A 19138-nucleotide genomic window follows, 5' to 3' on the forward strand; every position below is an offset into this window, starting at 1 on the left:
TGCTGTCTCTCAGGGTTCATCTCGGGGCCCACCAGTCTCTTCACAGAAACCAATTGATGAGAATTTGTGGAGAATAAAATGGGATTAGTATCGGATTAGTGTAAATGTGCATGGTTGATATGGACCCAATGGCTGAAACACCTGTTTCCACACTGTATCTATGGATTTAAGAGAGAGTTAGACAGATCTCTAGGGGCTAGTGGAGTCAAGGGATATGGGGCGAAGGCAGGCACGGGGTATTGATAGGGGACGATCAACTATGATCACAATGAATGGCGGTGCTGGGTCGAAGGGCTGAATGGCCTCCTCCTGCACCTATTTTCTATGTTTCTATGTTTCTATCTTTGACCTCTACAGTGCTGTCGTCGTCATTATTACAACAGTGGGAATAACCAAATACAATATATTGGCTGACTCTCGAAATGAGGTACTGTGGGAGTGCTGTACTCTTGTCATTGAGACATTAAAGCAAAGCCCCATCTGCAGTCAGACAAGCATAAAAGATTTCTGCAGTACATCACAGTAATGTTAATCTCTCAACCAACAAAATGAAAGAACGGACTCTCTGGTCTTAACTTCACGGCTAACCGTGTGATCGTGACACATACAGGCAGGTTGCCATGTTTCAGATGTTAAGATGCTCATTAAAACTAAAGGTGTTTGCAATCTTTCTACATGAACTTCCAGCTCTGTCATTCACAAGACAATTCCCATGCCCTTTTAATAATATGTTCATTCCCATTTCGTGCCCTAACAGTGTAGCATTTCTCTGGCTTGTTCTCGCAAAGCAGAACACTCTTATCCTGTGTGAGTACAGAGTATTGTGACTGCAGGTTGTATCCAGCCAAGTTACCCCACGCAACCCATCATATCATAACAATGATATTACTCATATTGTTGGAGTTCAGAGACCTAAGGAAAAGAAGCTAAGAAGGGATGTACAGATGAGCCCAGGTCAGGGGGTGTAACAAAGTATAAAATTAGTTCATTCATCAATAATAAACTATTGAAAATGCTCTGTTTTTTTCATATTCAATTATGAAGGTGGCCATTCAGCCCATTGAGTTTATGTGTTCTCATCCATCCATCCATTCCGCCTATCCTTTTATGCTCCTGTAACTTTTTCTCTCTCGCATATGCATCAACTGCAACCTAAACTATGGGTTGTTGTTTACAGTGGTGAATTAATCTACAAACCAGCCCATTTATGAGATGCGGGAGGCAACCAGGACATCTATGGTGAAAGGTAGAATTTGCAGACTCCACACAATCAGCACCAGAGGTCTGGATCTAAACTGGGATGTGCAACAATAAACCTATCTACTGAATCGCACTACTGCCCTTGATACATTAGCTTACAGAACCTACTAACCCCGTAATGTTTTTCCCTTTCTCACTCTTTCCCTTTCAGCCCATAGGTAACAGGAGCTAATTTGCAGTTGAGGGAGAGACTCAGGTACTTACGAATGCATTGGTCAAGCGAGACATGAGATGCGATGGCAATGTCATCAATGGCCATCTCTCTACTCGCATTTTTTCCTACAATGCCTTCAATGATGACCTAGGAGGAGAAGGGACATACAATAATGGAATTTAATGAAACAGAGAACTCCTGGTAATGCACTGTGACTGCAATGTAAGTGGCAGGTTACCTGATAGTCACTGTTATATCCTGGTAGGATGATCCTTCCCTCTTTCCACTTGTCGCCCTGATCTCCTCTCAATGACCAGAGCATCACATCATCTGTTTTCTTCCTCAGCAGTACCCTTAGAGTACCTACATTGTCACCGTGCATCTGATACCCAAACACCATGCAACGGTGTCTATTCAGGGGCGGCACCATGGGACTAAGGAGCCTGGCTCGCTGCCCTTCCAGCATCTTATAGGTTTCTAAGTGCAGGTAATTCCATTTATCTGAAAAAAAGGGGATATGTATATGAAAGATTCCATGTGACAACAAATTTCTTGCAACCAGTTCACAAGATATTTGGACAAATTAGGTTGTTTTTACGTGGAAAGAAAGAGGGGTATGAAGGTGCAATGGTTGAGAGAAAGGATACCAATGCTTCGGTCTTTGGCCAATGATGAGGGATAAAGACTAGGGGATACGCGAGGGTTTAGAAATGAAGTAGTGTAAAGATCCCAGATGATTGTCAAAGGTTGCTGAGTGATTAAGGGAGAAGAGCATAAAAGTATTCAGGTACAGCTTATGGCCTAATATCAGGCTTGGGAAGGAGAAAGTCTAGGTAGACTTTGTGACCGGTCTCTTTCAGGACATTCTGGCATTGGATGATGGAAGGCTGGACAAGAGCAGGGTTGTCTGAGCTCTGCTGCATCTTCAATGCATTCATGGCAGAGACAAGAAATGTAAGGTGAGAGGGTAAGGCACAAACCAGGCTGCTGCCCAACATCAACAGCAAATGTAAACCCTGACAACCATTAGAAATCAGTGAAGAGCGGGAGATGGCTGCGCTCTAAGTGAAGATACCCTCACTCGCCTTTATCTCGACTTACCTGCATGGTGGTGGGAGTTGAGCCCCAGGTCTTCAGTCGTTGGACTCCCAGAGTGGACAGTCCATTTTGTCAGGGCTGAAGAGTCAGGTGACCAGCCACAGAGCTCACTGCCTTGTAAGTCCCCAAAACTGCAGTTGAAGCCGTCGATGCTGGGATTGATTTCTGCAAAATAATAAGCCACTCCCTCATCAGGTGATGTATTAATTCCCTCCTGCTATCTCTACAGCTGATCTACAACCTTTGCCCTGAACAGCATGGAATGAGGAAAGCAATATTGTTGGCGATAAGGTACTAATACCTCACCGCTCCTTCTCGACCATGTTAAACTCGTCTTCTTACCCACTGAGAGGAACAAGGTTGATTAAGCGACCACAGATCTACAGGGAAGGGAGTGGAATGGGTGCAAGGAAGCTGGATATGTTTGTGAGGGAGATGGGAACAGGGTGAGAGAAATAACATGTGGCAACATCTGTGGAACATCAACACCATTTCTGTGCCATAATTTCTACAATTCCATGAGCCAGACTCTTTTTCTACTCTCTCTACACACTCGTATGCTAAGGATATATTCCCAACCTTCCAATGTATCTCTGTCTGAAGAAAGGTTTCGACCCGAAATGTTGCCTATTTCCATCGCTCCATAGATGCTGCCTCACCCGCTGAGTTTCTCCAGCATTTTTGTCTACCTTCCGGTGTATCTCGTTGTGGCCCCTGCACTTTATTTATCTTCATTTTCACTGCAGTTAAATTGTGAAATTCCGCAGGTAGACACAAAATGCTGAAGTAACTCAGTGGGACAGGCAGCATCTCAGGAGTGAAGGAACGGATGACATTTCGGGTCGAGACCCTTCTTCCATCAGTCTGAAAAATGGTCTCAAACCGAAACATCACCCATTCGTTCTCTCCAGAGATGCTGCCTGTCCCATTGAGTTAATCCAGCGTTTTGTGTCTACCTTCGATTTAAACCAACTTCTGTAGTTCTTTCCTACTCGTGAAATTCTGCAGCCTGGTTATTTTCCTTTATGCAACTACCTAACGTACTCATGTGTGGTTTGATTGGACATTTATGGAATGATCTGTCACAATGATCAGCTCGCAAAACAAAGCTTTTCACTGTATCTCTGATTGCATGATAATTTAAAAAAAAACAATACAAATACTAAAGCTCTTTGCTGGCCAGTAGAATACCTAAAGCTCCCTCTTCCTTACTCCAATGATGCACAGCAGCCCAACAGTGGAAAAGGCAACTCACCCAGTTTCTGTCCGTGATACCAAACCACAAAGTGCAAGAGGAACTCAGTGGACCAGGAGGTATAGGCAGACAGCATTTCATGTCAAGACCCTTCTTCTCCTCCCGACCTGAAATTGTCTCCTGTCCAATTCCAACAAAGATGCTCCCTCCAAAAGATGAGTTCCTCCAATAGGTTTTGCTCAAGATTCCAGCATCTGCAGTTCCATGTGTCTCTATTTTCCATATGGCTTCATTTTCAGTGGGAATGCCGGATCCACCTCAAGGAAATGTTTCAAAGCAGCCCCCCAATGAAATAAACTAACATCTCTCCAACGAACAGGAACAGAAAATGCCAAGCAGTTCAGAAAGTTGATAAACTTTTAAGGACACAAACTGCTGGAGTTACTTAGCAAGTTAGGCAGCATCTTTGGAGAACATGTTATCCAGAGATGTTGCCTGACCTGCTGAGTTACTCCAGCACTCTGCTTTTGGGTATGAACTAGCACCTGCAGTTCCTTGTTTCTAGCTCAAACATCCTGCTAATAATCATTTGTTTTACCGGTCATTGAGAAATAAACTATCATCCACAACGAATTCTGAGTCTCACATTACTGCTCTTGGAAAATACCATTAAGTGAGAGTCTCCCCAGGAAGACTATTTAATGTGACACCTTGAAAGGGGAACATGATCATTAAGAGCTCTTAATGGTAAAGCTCTCTCTTCAGCAAAGGTCTTAGTCTCTCAGGAAGTGCATCTATGCAGCCAATCTCTCTTTCTCTTAATAGGTATTGCGTATATAATACTTCCCTAGACTGCAAATCCTTTCACAGTTACCTTTTAAGATTTGACCTTAAATATGCAGAAAGTGATCAAGCAATTATTATGGGAAACCTTGCAAACACAAAGCAAACAGGGTCCATGCTTATGTACTGTGTGTAAGTCAATACAAGAAGTCTGAGTGGTGAAGGAAAGGAGAGCGAGAGAGTGACTAAGACCAGCAGGGGGGGGGGGGGGGGGGGGGGGGGGGGGGGGGGCAAGGGGGGGGGTGCAAAAGTGGAAGGGGCACACAGTTGTGACATAGAGTTTGAGAGGTAATACTCACAGAACGTGAGAGAGAGAAACCATGTCAAAGTTCAATGCCTCCTGCTGTCACCATGGTAACAGAGACAAGGGAAGCAAAATGTAGAGAGAAGAGTAGTGCTGAGAGATCTTGAGCTGGGGAAGGCTTTATCTAGTCAACAATGAGAGACGGAGTTAGTAAAGCAGGAAAATAGAACCTCCCAGGGGAGAAAGGGAAGAGGCAACAAGGCCTTCCTTTCCCTTCCTTTGAGTGGCTGACGGAGATGTGTCTGGACAGGGGGATGGTCGCACCAAGCCCAGCCCTGAATGGGGATGGGCCACTCATGGGAATACCTGCAGAACAACAGACCCACCCTGTCATGTGTTTCCCTCGCCTCCCTTGCATGTGTTGTTTGCCGTCACTGACAGACCCGATTTATGTTAGTTGCAGTCCGCTCAGGATTCACACAGGCACCTGACGGACACTGAGCTTGTCGGTGAGGAGGGACAGGGCCCAGAGCTGAGGAGGAGTCGGGGAAATGCCAGGAACACCGATGTTACGGTGTACTGAATGACAGCAAGGAGGGGAAGACAAGGAGGATTAGCAGGAGGGGTGCTCCAGTGGGAACGGTGGTGTTCTGAATTTCACACTGAGGGTTCTGAAGTTGACTGGATATTGCTTTTCTGACCTTGCTTGTGGTCAGGTGAACAGTGGTCTTACCCACATCCCCCATCGCCCAACCTGGCCATTCACATCCCCCTCAATCTACGCTCCCTGTTGAGATTTCAAACGTTTGTGGTTACGACTTAAGTGGACAACCCAGTTCCATGACTTTGTTTTATCCTGATGGATATTTAGATTGGTTGCACTCTTGGACCACTGAATTTGCTGGATTACCAGCCCAGTATCTGTCTGATTCTGTTAACTTCCTTGATCGACTTTCCGTGATTTGTTTGGAATACTGGCCAGAGTTTCTTATTTTGTTATCCCCCTGGGCTATTGCCCAATGTGATTGTGAGTTACTGGCCCAGCACTACTGTGAAAAATTGGCCTTGTTTCTCCTGTTTATCAACAAACATTTCTCCGGATTACCAGCCTTGATTATTGACCCAGTCTTTCTCTTGTACACAGGCCAATATTTTACTAGACTTAAGGTCCAGTGTTCCTCAGGATGCTTGGCTCATTGATTCGTGAGGATTTGTCTGATCCACTTGACTGTAGCTGGCATTATATTAATTAATTGGAAGGAGACTGCATTGCATTCTTTATTTCCTGCCACATCGTTGAAGCTAATGCAGACAAAAGCATCAATGCATTTTGTTGTTGTGATACTGAGATACAATAAGTCGTACTATACAAGAGATACAATACAATACTGAGTTACAATATCACTCACCGAGAACATGGGAGCCGACCATACATGCAGGGTCAGCCTCGTCCACACAAGGAGCCTCCGTGGCATTCTCAACAGCCCACTGTGTGGATACAACAGTGGCAGCAGACGTGGTGGTTGCTGGAAAGACAGAATGCTCGGTGATCTAATTGTCAACTTAACATTGCTTTTTTTTTAACCGTACACAAAACCTTTGCACATTTTCCCTGTGAAAACCGCTTGAGTTTTCTCCGGGTTATCTGGCTTCCTCCTATATCACAATGACTCATAGTTGGTAGGTTAGAAGACAGCTGCAAATTGCACTCATGTTACATTGTTACATTGGACATAGAGAAGTACAGCACAGCAAAGGCCCTTCGCCCCATCTTGTTTAATCTAATTATTCTCATCTGCCTGCACATGGCCTGTATCCCTCTGTTCCCTGCTTGTTCACGTGTCTGTCCAAATACTGTACATCTTAAATGGAGGAATTGGAGGAACACAGTGATCTCTGTGAACAAAGGAGGTTGCATCATTGAAAGAATATGTGCTTCAATCAATCATTGTTTGCCAACTCGCAGCGTAAGGATTTCTCATTTTGATTAACCTTTCTGCAAATGCATTTTATATAAACCCAGCTTGGAGTTTATACTTAATTATGTTATAATAACCCCCCGACAAATTGACAAATGATCACCACTTTGCAATAAAGTAAAACTCTTGCAAATCTGCCCAATATGAAGTTGTTATGAAAAGACCTTCTGCAAATGCATGTGCTATTTGGAGATAGTTATTACACACTCACAGAAAACAAAATCTGTGACTAATTTAAAACACAATGAACTCTGTTAAACATTTGAATTTATATTTAAAATTAATGTGCCTGGTCTGTGTATGAACCTCAAGACGTGAAGGGTGGAAGGAATTTAAAGACCAGTTTGTTTTCTGGATAATGTTTCATGTTTCATATTAGAACAACTCTATTATAAATGTGAATTAATCTCTTTATTTCATTGTCCAACTTGGCATACATTCAAATATTGTCTGCACCAAATCATTTCATGATCACAATAGCTTTTTTAAAATGCCTCAGAAGCTTTGCATTAAATCACTGCTAAAAGCTAACTTCTGCCAATTTCCCAGAGTATCTGGTCTGAATTTTATAACAGAGGTTACATATCCTAATAAAGCAATGAGAACGAAATTACAGAAGACTGTACAGCTTGTCTAAAGGAAGAGAAAATGTAAACTGACACTTCAGTGCCAAACTGAGAACTTACGTTTCAGAGCTGAGGTCTTCTGGATTAACCATTTTCATTTTCTTATTTACAGATATTTTTGACAAAGGAGGAGGCAATTCTGCTTATAAAATCCATGCAACCCCATAAAAACAATTCCTGAGCATTTCCGTTAACCTTCTCTCACTCACATACCCTTGATCTCTTCTCCCATTCTGCCATCCACCTAAAGTAGTGATGATTTTATAGTGACCAATCCATCGACCTCAGCAACAACACTTTGTGCGCAAGACTCAAACATTTGTGTACAAAAGACTGGAGGACTTCCCTCCCGTGGAGCTGTAGGTGGATTAAGGTTTTCATAGGGACAGTCCATGTTAGGTTCAGGGATGACCTTCAGGGATGTGTTTCAAGTACAGGTCAGATTTTCCGTTGGGGAGACGGTGATGTTGGGTGATTGCCATCACTGTCAGGTTTAGCCACCAAGACATCGAGGCTTGCCTGGGAGAGGTGATATGGTAGCCTGGGAAATTAGGAAATTAGGGGTCTGCTGATGTATCCATAGCAAGGGACGGAGCATGGGGAGCAATGGGCGAACGAACATCTTAAAGCAGAGAATCCATGCACTGGGAACATCATTCACTGTCAGCTAAGGCAGATCACTTTGACTTTCTCCAACACTTTGGTGTTGTTCAGGTTTTGTTTCAGTTAAACAATATTGGTTGCATTGGTTAGGAACAAAAGCAAATGGTGAACTCCCTACTCTTCTGTGGACAATACCATGGGATCCACCTGATCAGACAGATTCCCTCATCTGGAAGACCATGATAATAATACAGAACACCCTCAGCACTGTTCAATTAGATAATGTCTTCCAAGTCCTAATGCAAAATTATGAAACTTGCATCTAATGTTAAAATGAGGATGGCTGCTGCTAGTTCAATTAGATGTAGGTGGGCCACTCATAAAATCATGATGAATGTGAATTTAACAAAGCTATATTAAGATTTATTCCCAGCACGTTTAAAAATGAATATCCTATCCACCAAAGAATCAGGCCATGTTTTAAAATACATATCCTCACGTTAAACTTCCTCCTTGGCCTCTGCCCCTTCCTATCTCTATAATCCCGGAGTGTTAAATCCTTAACATTTCTCTAGTCTGACCTCCTCAACATCTGTCTTTTGTGTCATTATTGGTGGCCCTTGCTTAAATCATCTCTATCCCAATTTCTGGAATATAGTTCCTAAATCTTCCAACCCATCTAAGATCCTTCGTGAAGCCTCTCTTTGACCAAGCATCTGACAGGTGGAATTGATGGGCTGATGGCCTCCTTTGTTGTCCAGAAATATGAAAAATATTCATTCTGACAGGATCAGAGGGTTTGGAATCGAGGGGAGAGAAAACAAGGAAAATGCAATTCTGTTTGGTCACGAGAGACTGCAGATCCTGAAAACCTGAGTGAAAAACAAACTGCTGGAGGATCTCAGGAGATCAGGCAGCATCTGAGGAGGTAAATGAACAGATGATGTTTCGGGTCGAGACAAATGAAATCTTCAGAACTTGACAAAAGCTTCTTTCTAAAGAAAGATCTCCACCTGAGACATTGTCTTTCTATTTCGCTCCATAGATGCTGCCTGGCCACTGAGTCCCTCCAGCACCTTGTGTTTTAGGTCACAGGGCAGGGCATCTGCCCAGCTTCACCTCTCAACATGGATCCTCAGCTGTGTTGAGCCCAGTTCAAAGAGGTGACCTTAGCTTCCTTTTTACCCGCGACTAATGGAAACATAATTACTGAGCGGGAGGGGATAGGAAGCAAGGAGTACGGGGGCAGGGGGTGGGGGGGAGGTGGGTAGCAGGGGATAAAAGAGAAGAGGAGACGACAGAATGTAAACTGATGAAAGAAAATAAAAATAACTAAGAAAGGGGGAAGAGGATGGGGGTGTGGGTGGAGGATTACTCCAAGATCTGACGAGCTACTACTGAAGTCTGACAATGGGGCACAGTGCTATTGTCTCACATAATAACAAGCAGATGGCTGGGAGTTATCGCCAAAGGCTAATTGAATGAAACCACAAGGCAGTGGCCCGTTGCGGGTGGTGTTGCTTTCATAACAGCGTGCAGGGATAAATAGACTGCCCGCACTGGTGCCCCAGCTGCAACCTGTCACAGTTGAACAGCCTACATGCTGGCTGTGCAGTGGTAGAAGTGGCCTGAAGGGACAGAGGGAAACGTAACTGGTGAATCAGGGGTGACAATCTTGTAGCTGGAAAGCTTGTTTGTGGAGTGCCTATCCAACTCCGTGCCTGATTAGGAACAGACTCTTTCTCTTGATGACTTCCTGTACTGGAAACCAAGAGCCAAGTGCTTGAGATTTTGTTCCACACCCAAACATCTGGAGCGCAGCCCCAGGCATAAACTGTTTTTTTTTTTTTAAGTATAAATTGCCAATTCATAATGCAGCTAGCTGAACTTCAGAGTGAAATATAAGGGGAAGAAAGTTGCCTTATTATGCTTTTCCAAATATGATAAAGGGCTGCACATATTTCTCATCTCCAAATATCCATGACACCAAATTTTGGAAAGCAACTTAAAATCCACACCCACCACAGCTTTACATGTTTAACACAGGCAGCCAAGAACAGTTGTTGAATCCTCCTCCACCATTCAAATTATTAGATTCATTCCACACACCCAATTTCTTTGAAAAGTTTTGTATTAATCAAAATGCCCAATCCCCGCAACTTAGTTTTTAAAGATCGTTTTGGAAATATTTTTTACTACTTGTAAGAAAGTAAGAATGTCCAAATTATTGTGTCAATTTGGAGGTAGCCATCAGTCAACTGTCCACAACCAATCCTCTCTCTCTCTCCATCTCTCTATTACTGGCAAGAGAAATGGTGTGTAGGGAAAATTAGAGTGAGTGGGATTGTTTAGGTTCATCTAGTATACATTGAGTTAGATATATGGCGAGTAATACTGTGTATATGTAGGACTTTGTTGTTGACTGTGAGCTTGTGTGCATTTTAAGGTGTGAGTTTGGCCGTGAGTAGGAGATTACAGTGAATGAAGATGTGTCATTGGGTTTACAACTCTGAGTGCAATTATTTAAGTGTGTGTGTGGCAATGAGTGACTTTGTGTCTGGATAATACTCCTGGGTTTGCTTTCAGGTGCACATACTATATTGAAGGATTACAATGTTGTGTGCAAAGAAGAGTGAGATCCTATGTGAACACATTGCATTGCTCTTGATGCTAACTGAGTTGTGTGAGCAATTACTGAGACTGCAGAGCTAGAGAACTTGTCAGTGAGATTGTGTAAAAATGTGACTGTTATCGATCAAGATTCTTGTCTCCACACAGATGAAATATGTCAAGATTGTAAACTGTTATTTGTGGCTTAACCTGGGGCCACTTGTTTCTGCTACTTTGTTAAGCAGTTTGAACTACTAAATGCTGAATCCTGTGCGGAAAACACACACAGATGCTCCCACATGCAAACATACATACACACACATACCACGCAAGCATGCGTATATATACACACATATGTCTACGCACATCTGCACAAGCACACACACAAACACATTCGAACAAGCATAAATAAGGTTGTTTAAAGTAAAATCTAAAGTCTCAGTCTAAAGTAACGTCTAAAGTATAAAAATATGCACCTATACATAAGCCAACAAATGCAATATATGCTAACATGCATGCACAAACATATGTACATGTTGAAGCATGTACGTGTGCACACACACACATTCATGCAGCAGGGTTCACCACACGTCTGGGGACATCTCCCCAAGGCACCTACCCAGTAAATCACAGCCCTGCAACTCGAAACGCATCCCAATTCCAGCAGGAGACCACCTCTCCGGATACACTCGGACAAACCGTGCAGGCACAGGATCAAATCGTCGAATCTCGGGAGTGTCATAATTTATGTTCCCTTCAAACATCTGAGGAGGAGGAAGAGAGGCGGATTAAGGGAGAGTAACCAAAGCCCCACCATGAGTCTCTACTGAACCAGCTAATCTACTGTTGAAAGACATAGGTTAATAGAGGGACCCCTGAGCTGAAAAAAAAGAACACATTTGTTTTGTACCATTCATTTGCTCAGGACATCCCAAGCATTTTACAAACAATGAAGAAATGTTTTTTGAAGTAAACATGACTGCAATGAAGGAAGTGGATAACTAATTAAACTAATTTGTAAAGGAATATGTGACCAGATAATTCATTGGTTGGGAGAGGGAGAGGGTTAATATTAGCCAGGGCACTTGGCTAATCACTTATTCAGAAGTGGTGGCCAGTAATATCAGGTTTGTGCCAGGGAGGAGCTGTTGCGGTTCAGTTTAACATCTGAGGCACTCCCTTGGTCTGGCCTTGGAGTGTTGGCTTTGATCAAGTCTCCAAGGCAGCAAGGATCACCCCCAATGTTCAGGCTGGTGACTAAACACTGGAGAGACAACATCACTGAAAGTAATAGCTCTGGTCACAATCGGGTTGCTTTGGGTGGAGCTGCACCTTCATCGCAGCACAGATTGCAAGATGCAAAGGGTTTTATAGCTTGGAAGACACTTAGTGGCATCTCCAGGACATTGAGCTTGTCGCTTCTTCCTGCCTTTCACTGTTGCCAGCGGAGAGTTTGCAAACATTATCATCTCCTCTGGATGTTAGACTTGCAACAAGTTGAAAGTTTAATCAATAAGCGGTAGGTTGAATGAAAACAAATGTTATAATTGATTAATCAGCAAAAATAAGGTAACAAGTAGGCTTATTTCTCCCTGGTACAAAATGCCTTCATTTTTAATTGAGAAGGGCATTTTTCTGCTTGCTACTTTAATTCCCCCTCTCTTGGTGATGTTGCCCCACAGTCACCATGTCCAAGCCTTTTATGACTTACTGGTCTTGAAAGCACTTTGGTAGAATGATCCAATTAATCCCGCTGGTAAACAAAAACGCTGGAAAACTCAGCGGGTGAGGTAGCATCTATGGAGCGAAGGCAATAGGCCTATTTCCTTCGCTCCATAGATGCTGCCTCACCTGCTGAGTTTTTTGTTTACCTTCGATTTTCCAGCATCTGCAGTTTCTTCTTAAACAATTAATCTCGCTAACATGCCCTCTCCTCTGCCAATATTCCCCAAACACTATAACTAATTCCATTATAGGAGTTAGTGTTGGGGAGTCTTTATCATTCTTTGGAGACCAAAGTCTGGTGCAGAGATACCAGGATGATTCCTAAATTAGAGAGTATAAGATATAAGGTTGGACTAACTTGGATTGTTTTCTCCAGGGTTGGATGCGGAGAGGAGACCATATAGAAGTATATAAAATAATGAGAGGCATGGATAAGGTGGACAGTCAGATTTTTTTTCCCAAGATAGAAATGACACATTCTATAGGTGTGAGGTCAGAGAAGGAAAGTTTAAAAGAAGATGTATGGGCAAGTGTTTTTACACAGAGAATGGTGAGTGTTTGGAACACGCTATCAGAGGTGGTGGTGGAAGCAGATACAGTGGTGCCTTTTAAGAGAATTTTATTTGGACACATGGTTATGCAGGGAATGGATGGATATGCATCAATCCACAGGCATTGATGTCACAGAGTCATAGCATCATAGAGTCTTACAGCATGAAACCAGGCCCTTTGGCCAAACATACCCACACATACCCAACATGTCCCATCTACCCTAGTCCCCCACCCTGCCTGCGTTTGGCTCATAAACCTCTAAACCTGTCCTATCCATGTACCCGTCTAAATGTTTCCTAATTGTTGTGATAGTACTTGCCTCAACTACCTCCTCAAGCAGCTCGTTCTATACACCCACCACCCTTTGTGTGAAAAAGTTACTGCTCAGGTTCCTATTAAATCTTTCCCCCCGCACCTTAAACCTACATCCATTGGTTCTTGATTGCCCTACTCTGGGTAAGAGACTCAGTGCGTTTATCTCAATCTATTCCTCTCATGATTCTGTACACCGCTATAAGATCAGCCCTCATCCTCCTGCGCTCCAAGAAATAATAGTCCCAGTCTGCACATCTGCTCCCAATAACTCAGGGCCTCGAGTACTGGCAACATCCTTATAAATCTTCTCTGCGCCCTTTCCAGGAGACCAGTTTATTTTGGCAGCATGTTCAGCACAGGCATCATGTACAGTAGGGCCACTTCTAGTGCTCTACTGTTCCATGTTCTTCTTTAGAAGATGTCTCATTTAATCTCTATCCATCCAATGTAAGGAGAACATCTCCAGTTTCTCCAGCTCCTGAACAGAACTGAGATCCCTTAGCCCAGGTTCAGCTTGGAAATGACCCTTTGTTCCTTCCCCCTCCCCCTTCCCCCTTCCCCTTCTCCTTCCCCCCCCCCCCCTCCCCTTCTCCCTTCTCCTTCCCCACCCCCACCTCCACCCTCTCCCCCCTCCCCACCCGCTCTCCCTCCAAGATCCCCACATTGCAAGGCAGACCAGCACATTGTGAAAACACACTGCCTCGATTCCCAAAACAGCTGTTTCTGCCCCAGATCGATTGCCTGTAGATTTTAAAACCCAGCATATTATTTTAATTATTATAAAGAGGTAAAATCACTCAGGTTAAAATTCCAAGTTGCCTCTTCACTTAATGCTCAAATTACTTGAAATTAATTTAATTATGAAGTGCTTTGATAGAGTAATTAAGGAGAATCTGCTTCCACTTGTAACTGGGTTGGTAACCAGATGACACAGATTTAAGATAATTGGCAGACGAAGCCAAGGAGATTTTTTTAAATCTGGAAAACATCGATTGAAAGAATGGTGGAAGTGAGTACAGCATCCTGTGACATCCTAATCAAGTATAGGATCCAGAGAGCATCTCTTTCCTGGCAACCAGTAAATTCAGCAAAGGTGAGAGATGGGTCCATAAGCTGTCCCTGCATTACCCCACCGAGAGAAGCTAGTGAGTTTCAGGTAGGTGAGGATTCACCATAGTTTATTTTCCAATAAATGCTGTCTATTTAAATAGAATTGCTATGCAATCTGTTTGGTGAGCAAGCCCGAGTCATTTCAATAGACAACAGATGCAGGAGTCGGCCATTCGGCCCTTCGAGCCAGCACCGCCATTCAATATGATCATGGCGATCATCCACAATCAGTACCCCGTTCCTACCATCTCGCCAAATCCCCTGACTCCGCTATCCTTAAGAGCTCTATCTAACTCACACTATGATTCTATGAAGTACAGCAAATAGAACAAATGCTGAATCCATAGCAGATTTTCCAGATAAATGCGGGATAGTGTTTTCAGTAAGATGCAGTGAGCGCAGGATAGCTTCATACTTTACATTAAGTGTGTCAGTAGTCACTTACAGCAGGCCTCCAGCCATGCATCCAATCAAATTGTCATGTCAATGGGTGTAATTAATGGGTGGGCAGGCACGCAAATACGTGCAAACACAGATGCACGTGCACACACACATGCATGTATTCAGATAAACAAACACACATGAACTGATGCATACACACACACATGCATAACACACACAGCCACAAAGGCATAAACACACACACACATGCACAAACATGCAAACACACACACACCAGACCCACACGCATGACATGCACGCACACCCACACCCACACCTACACAGACACAAAAAGGCGTACACACACTTTCACATGCATGTACCCAGACACGAACACACATCCACACACACTTGCACAAAACAGGAAGGGGAAGTGGATAGAGGAGTGTACCTTGTGCCTCTGTCCTCCGGATTCCTTGACGAAGGTCCAGTTGACTCCGTTCATGCTGTAGGTTAATTTAAACTTCCGCACAAAAGCTTTATTGTCGCCGCCCATCCCACCACCTACGGACGATGCTCCACGTGCCCCCTGGATGATGACGGCACTGACGGCCTTGGGGGTGAGCAGGGCCAACTGAATCCACTCTGTGCCAGACACAGGGTGAGGTTGCCGTGGGTACCATCCGGAGCGGCTGGCAACGAGCCGGGCACTGCCTGATGACCAGTGATAGTCCCGCGTGGAGGAGGAGGTGATCATTGAGTCAGGGATGAACCCAGACATCATTCCCAGCATGTCGGAGCAAGGTGCATCTAGAAGAAGAGAGAAAATCTGTTAAACTGTAGCATTTTCACAGGGTTTGCACAGTCTGCATTGGCACAACTAGATCAAGGGAAAATGCCTCTTCATCCCACTTACAAATCGAAATCATGGCTGATTATATCTTCCATCTGTCTCCTCAGATCCTGGTGAACTTCTACCGCTGCACCATCGAGAGCATCCTTACCAACTGCATCACAGTATGGTATGGCAACTGCTCTGTCTCCGACCGGAAGGCATTGCAGAGGGTGGTGAAAATTGCCCAACGCATCACCGGTTCCTCGCTCCCCTCCATTGAGTCTGTCCAAAGCAAGCGTTGTCTGCGGAGGACGCTCAGCATCGCCAAGGACTGCTCTCACCCTAACCATGGACTGTTTACCCTCCTACCATCCGGGAGGCGCTACAGGTCTCTCCATTGCCGAACCAGCAGGTCGAGGAACAGCTTCTTTCCGGCGGCTGTCACTCTACTCAACAACGTACCTCGGTGACTGCCAATCACCACCACCCCCCGGACACTTATTATTATTTATTCAAATCATTTGCTATGTCGCTCTTCCAGGGAGATGCTAAACGCATTTCGTTGTCTCTGTACTGTACACTGACAATGACAATTAAAATTGAATCTGAATCTGATTCTGAATCTTCCTTATCTTCATCATCAACCTCCATTTTCCTGCTTTACTCCAATTGCAGACGCTGCAGACCTTCAGCATGTCTCCAATGATTCTTACATTTTTTTTACAGATACAACAGAGAAAGTGTCCCATCAAAGTGCATCACAGGTTGGTTCAGCAACTGCTCTGCCCAAAACCACAAGCGATTAGAGAATTTTTATGGATGCAGCCTAGTTCATCACACACCATCCCACCCACACACCCTCCCCCATCGACTCCATCTACACCGCACTGCCTTGGGGGAGCAGCCGACATAATCAAGACCCACTCATACTCCAGTCTACCCCTATTCTCCCGTTAGGCAGAAGATACAAAAGCTTGAAATCACGTATCACCAGATTCAGGAATAGAAACGTCGAAAATAGGTGAAGGAGTAGGCCATTCTGCCTTCAAGCCAGCACTGCCATTCAATATGATACATTGTGATCAAGGCTGATCATCCACAATCAGTAACCCATGCCTGCCTACTCCCAATATTCCTTGATTCTGCTAGTCCCTAGAGCTCTATCTAACTCTCTTTGAAATGTATCCAGTGAATTGGCCTCTACTGCCTTCTATGGCAGAAAATTCCACAAATTCACAACTCTCTGGGTGAAAAAGTTTTTTCTCATCACTGTTTTAAATGGCCTCCCCTTTATTCTTAGACTGTGGCCCCTGGTTCTGGACTCCCCCAACATTGGGAACATTTTTCCCTGCATCTAGCTTGTCCAGTCCTTTTATAATTTTATATGTTTCGATAAGGTCCCCTCTCATCTTTCGAAATTCCAGTGAATTCAAGCTCAGTCTCTCATCATATGACCGTCCCGCCATCCCGGGGATTAACCTCGTGAACCTATGCTGCACTGCCTCCATACCAAGGATGTCCTTCCTCAAATTAGGAAACCAAAACTGCACACAATACTCCAGATGTGGTCTCACCAGGGCCCTGCACAACTGCAGAAGGACCTCTTTACTCTGATACACAAATCCTCTCGTTATGAAGGCCAACGTGCCATTAGCTTTCTTCGCTGCCTGCCGTACCTGCATGTTTACTTTCTGTGACTGGTGAACAAGGACACCCAGATCTCGTTGTACTTCCCTTTTTCCTAATCTGACACCATTGAGATAATAATCTGCCTCCTTGTTCTTGCAGCCAAAGTGGATAACTTCACATTTATCTACATTATACTGCATCTGCCACGCATCTGCCCACTCACTCAACCTGTCCAAGTCAACCTGTCACCTCCCAGCATCCTCTTCACAGTTCACACTGCCACCCAGCTTTGTGCCATCTGTAAATTTGCTAGTGTTACTTTTAATCTCATAATCTAAATCATTAATATATATTGCGAATAGTTGCAGCCCCAGCACCGAGCCTTGCGGCATTCCACTCATCACTGCCTGCCCTTCTGACAGGGATCCATTTATTTCTACTCTTTGTTTCCTGTCTGCCAATCCATGTCAATACCCTACCCCCAATATCATTTGGTCTAATTTTGCCCACTATTCTGTGGTGGGACATTATCAAAGGCTTTCTGAAAGTCCAGATACACTATATCCACTGGCTCTCCTTCATCCATTTTACTTGTCACATTCTCAAAAAATTCCAGAAGATTAGTCAAGCAGGACTTCCCCTTCATTAATCCATGCTGATTTGGACCAATCCTTTTACTGCTATCCAAATGCAGTTATTACTTCTTTAATAATTGACTCCAGCATCTTCCCCACCACTGATGTCAGGCTCACTGGTCTATAATTCCTCGTTTTCTCTCTCGCTCCTTTCTTGAAAAGTGGGATAACATTAGCTACCCTCCAATCGATAGGAACTGATCCTGAATCAAAAGAACATTGGAAAATGATCACCAATGCGTCCACGTTTTCTGGAGCCACCTCCTTGAGTAACCTGGGATTCAAACCATCAGGCCCTGGGGATTTATCAGCCTTCAGTCCCATCAGTCTACCCAATACTATTTCTCGCCTAATGCAAATTTCTGTCAGTTCTTCTGTCTCCATAGATCCTCTGTCTTCTAGTACATCTGGGAGATTATCTGCGTCTTCCCTAGTGAAGACAGAACCAACTTATCTGTTCAACTCTTCAACCATTTCCTTGTTCTCCATAATAATTTCACCTGTTTCTGCCTTCAAGGGACCAACATTTGCTTTTACGAATATTTTTCTCTTAACATATCTAAAGAAGCTTTTACTATCCTTCTTTATATTCTTGGCCAGCTGCCCCTCGTATTTCATCTTTTCAGCCCGTATTGCCCGTTTTGTTACCTTCTGTTGTCCTTTGAAAGTTTCCCAATCCTCTGGCTTCCCGCTACTCTTTGCTATGTTAAGAACCTTTTCTTTTAGTTTTCTTCCATCCCTAACTTCCCTTGGCAGCCACGGTTGCCTCTTACTCCCCTTAGAATCTTTCTTTGTCTTTGGAATTAAAAGATCCTGCATCTTCTGGATTATGCCCAGAGATTCTTGCCATTGCTGTTCCACTGTCATTCTTGCTAGGATCCCTTTCCTGTCCACCTTGGCCAGCTCCTCTCTCATGCCTTCATACCCCCCTTTGTTCAACTGCAACACTGACACTTCTGATTTAATCTTCTCCCTCTCAAATTGCAGATTAAAACCTATCATATTAAGGTCACTACCTTACCTTGAGTTCTCTTGTTAAATCTGGTTCATTAGACAACACTAAATCCAGAATTGCCTTTTCTCTGGTCAGCTCCATTACAAGCTGCTCTAAGCATCCATCTTGAAGGCACTCTACAAACTCCCTTTCTTGGGGTCCAGAACCAACCTAATTTTTCTAGTCTACCTGCATATTGAAATCTCCCACACTATAACCACAGTGGCATTACTTTTGTTACATGCCAATTTTAACTCTTGCTGCAACTTGCACCCTATATCCAGGCTACTGTTTGGGGCCCTGTAGATAATTCCCATTAGTGTCTTACATTTACAATTCCTCAATTTTAT

At 43.8% G+C, this 19138-nt stretch overlaps 1 protein-coding gene across 2 annotated transcripts in view; it reads right to left on the minus strand.

Moving 5' to 3' along the window:
* Positions 1 to 19138, minus strand: part of LOC129698908 (neuropilin-2-like) — a 90724-nt gene that overhangs the window by 20301 nt on the left and 51285 nt on the right. For both annotated transcript variants that reach the window (XM_055638335.1, XM_055638336.1), the window contains exons 9-14: positions 15147 to 15505; positions 11232 to 11376; positions 6204 to 6320; positions 2516 to 2677; positions 1653 to 1915; positions 1465 to 1561 (exon numbers count right to left, since the gene is read on the minus strand). In XM_055638335.1, coding sequence (XP_055494310.1) covers positions 1465 to 1561; positions 1653 to 1915; positions 2516 to 2677; positions 6204 to 6320; positions 11232 to 11376; positions 15147 to 15505 — 1143 coding nt within the window. The remainder of the gene's footprint in view (positions 1 to 1464; positions 1562 to 1652; positions 1916 to 2515; positions 2678 to 6203; positions 6321 to 11231; positions 11377 to 15146; positions 15506 to 19138) is intronic.

This window comes from Leucoraja erinacea, chromosome 7 (genome assembly GCF_028641065.1).
Source record: "Leucoraja erinacea ecotype New England chromosome 7, Leri_hhj_1, whole genome shotgun sequence".
Lineage (NCBI taxonomy): Eukaryota > Metazoa > Chordata > Chondrichthyes > Rajiformes > Rajidae > Leucoraja > Leucoraja erinaceus.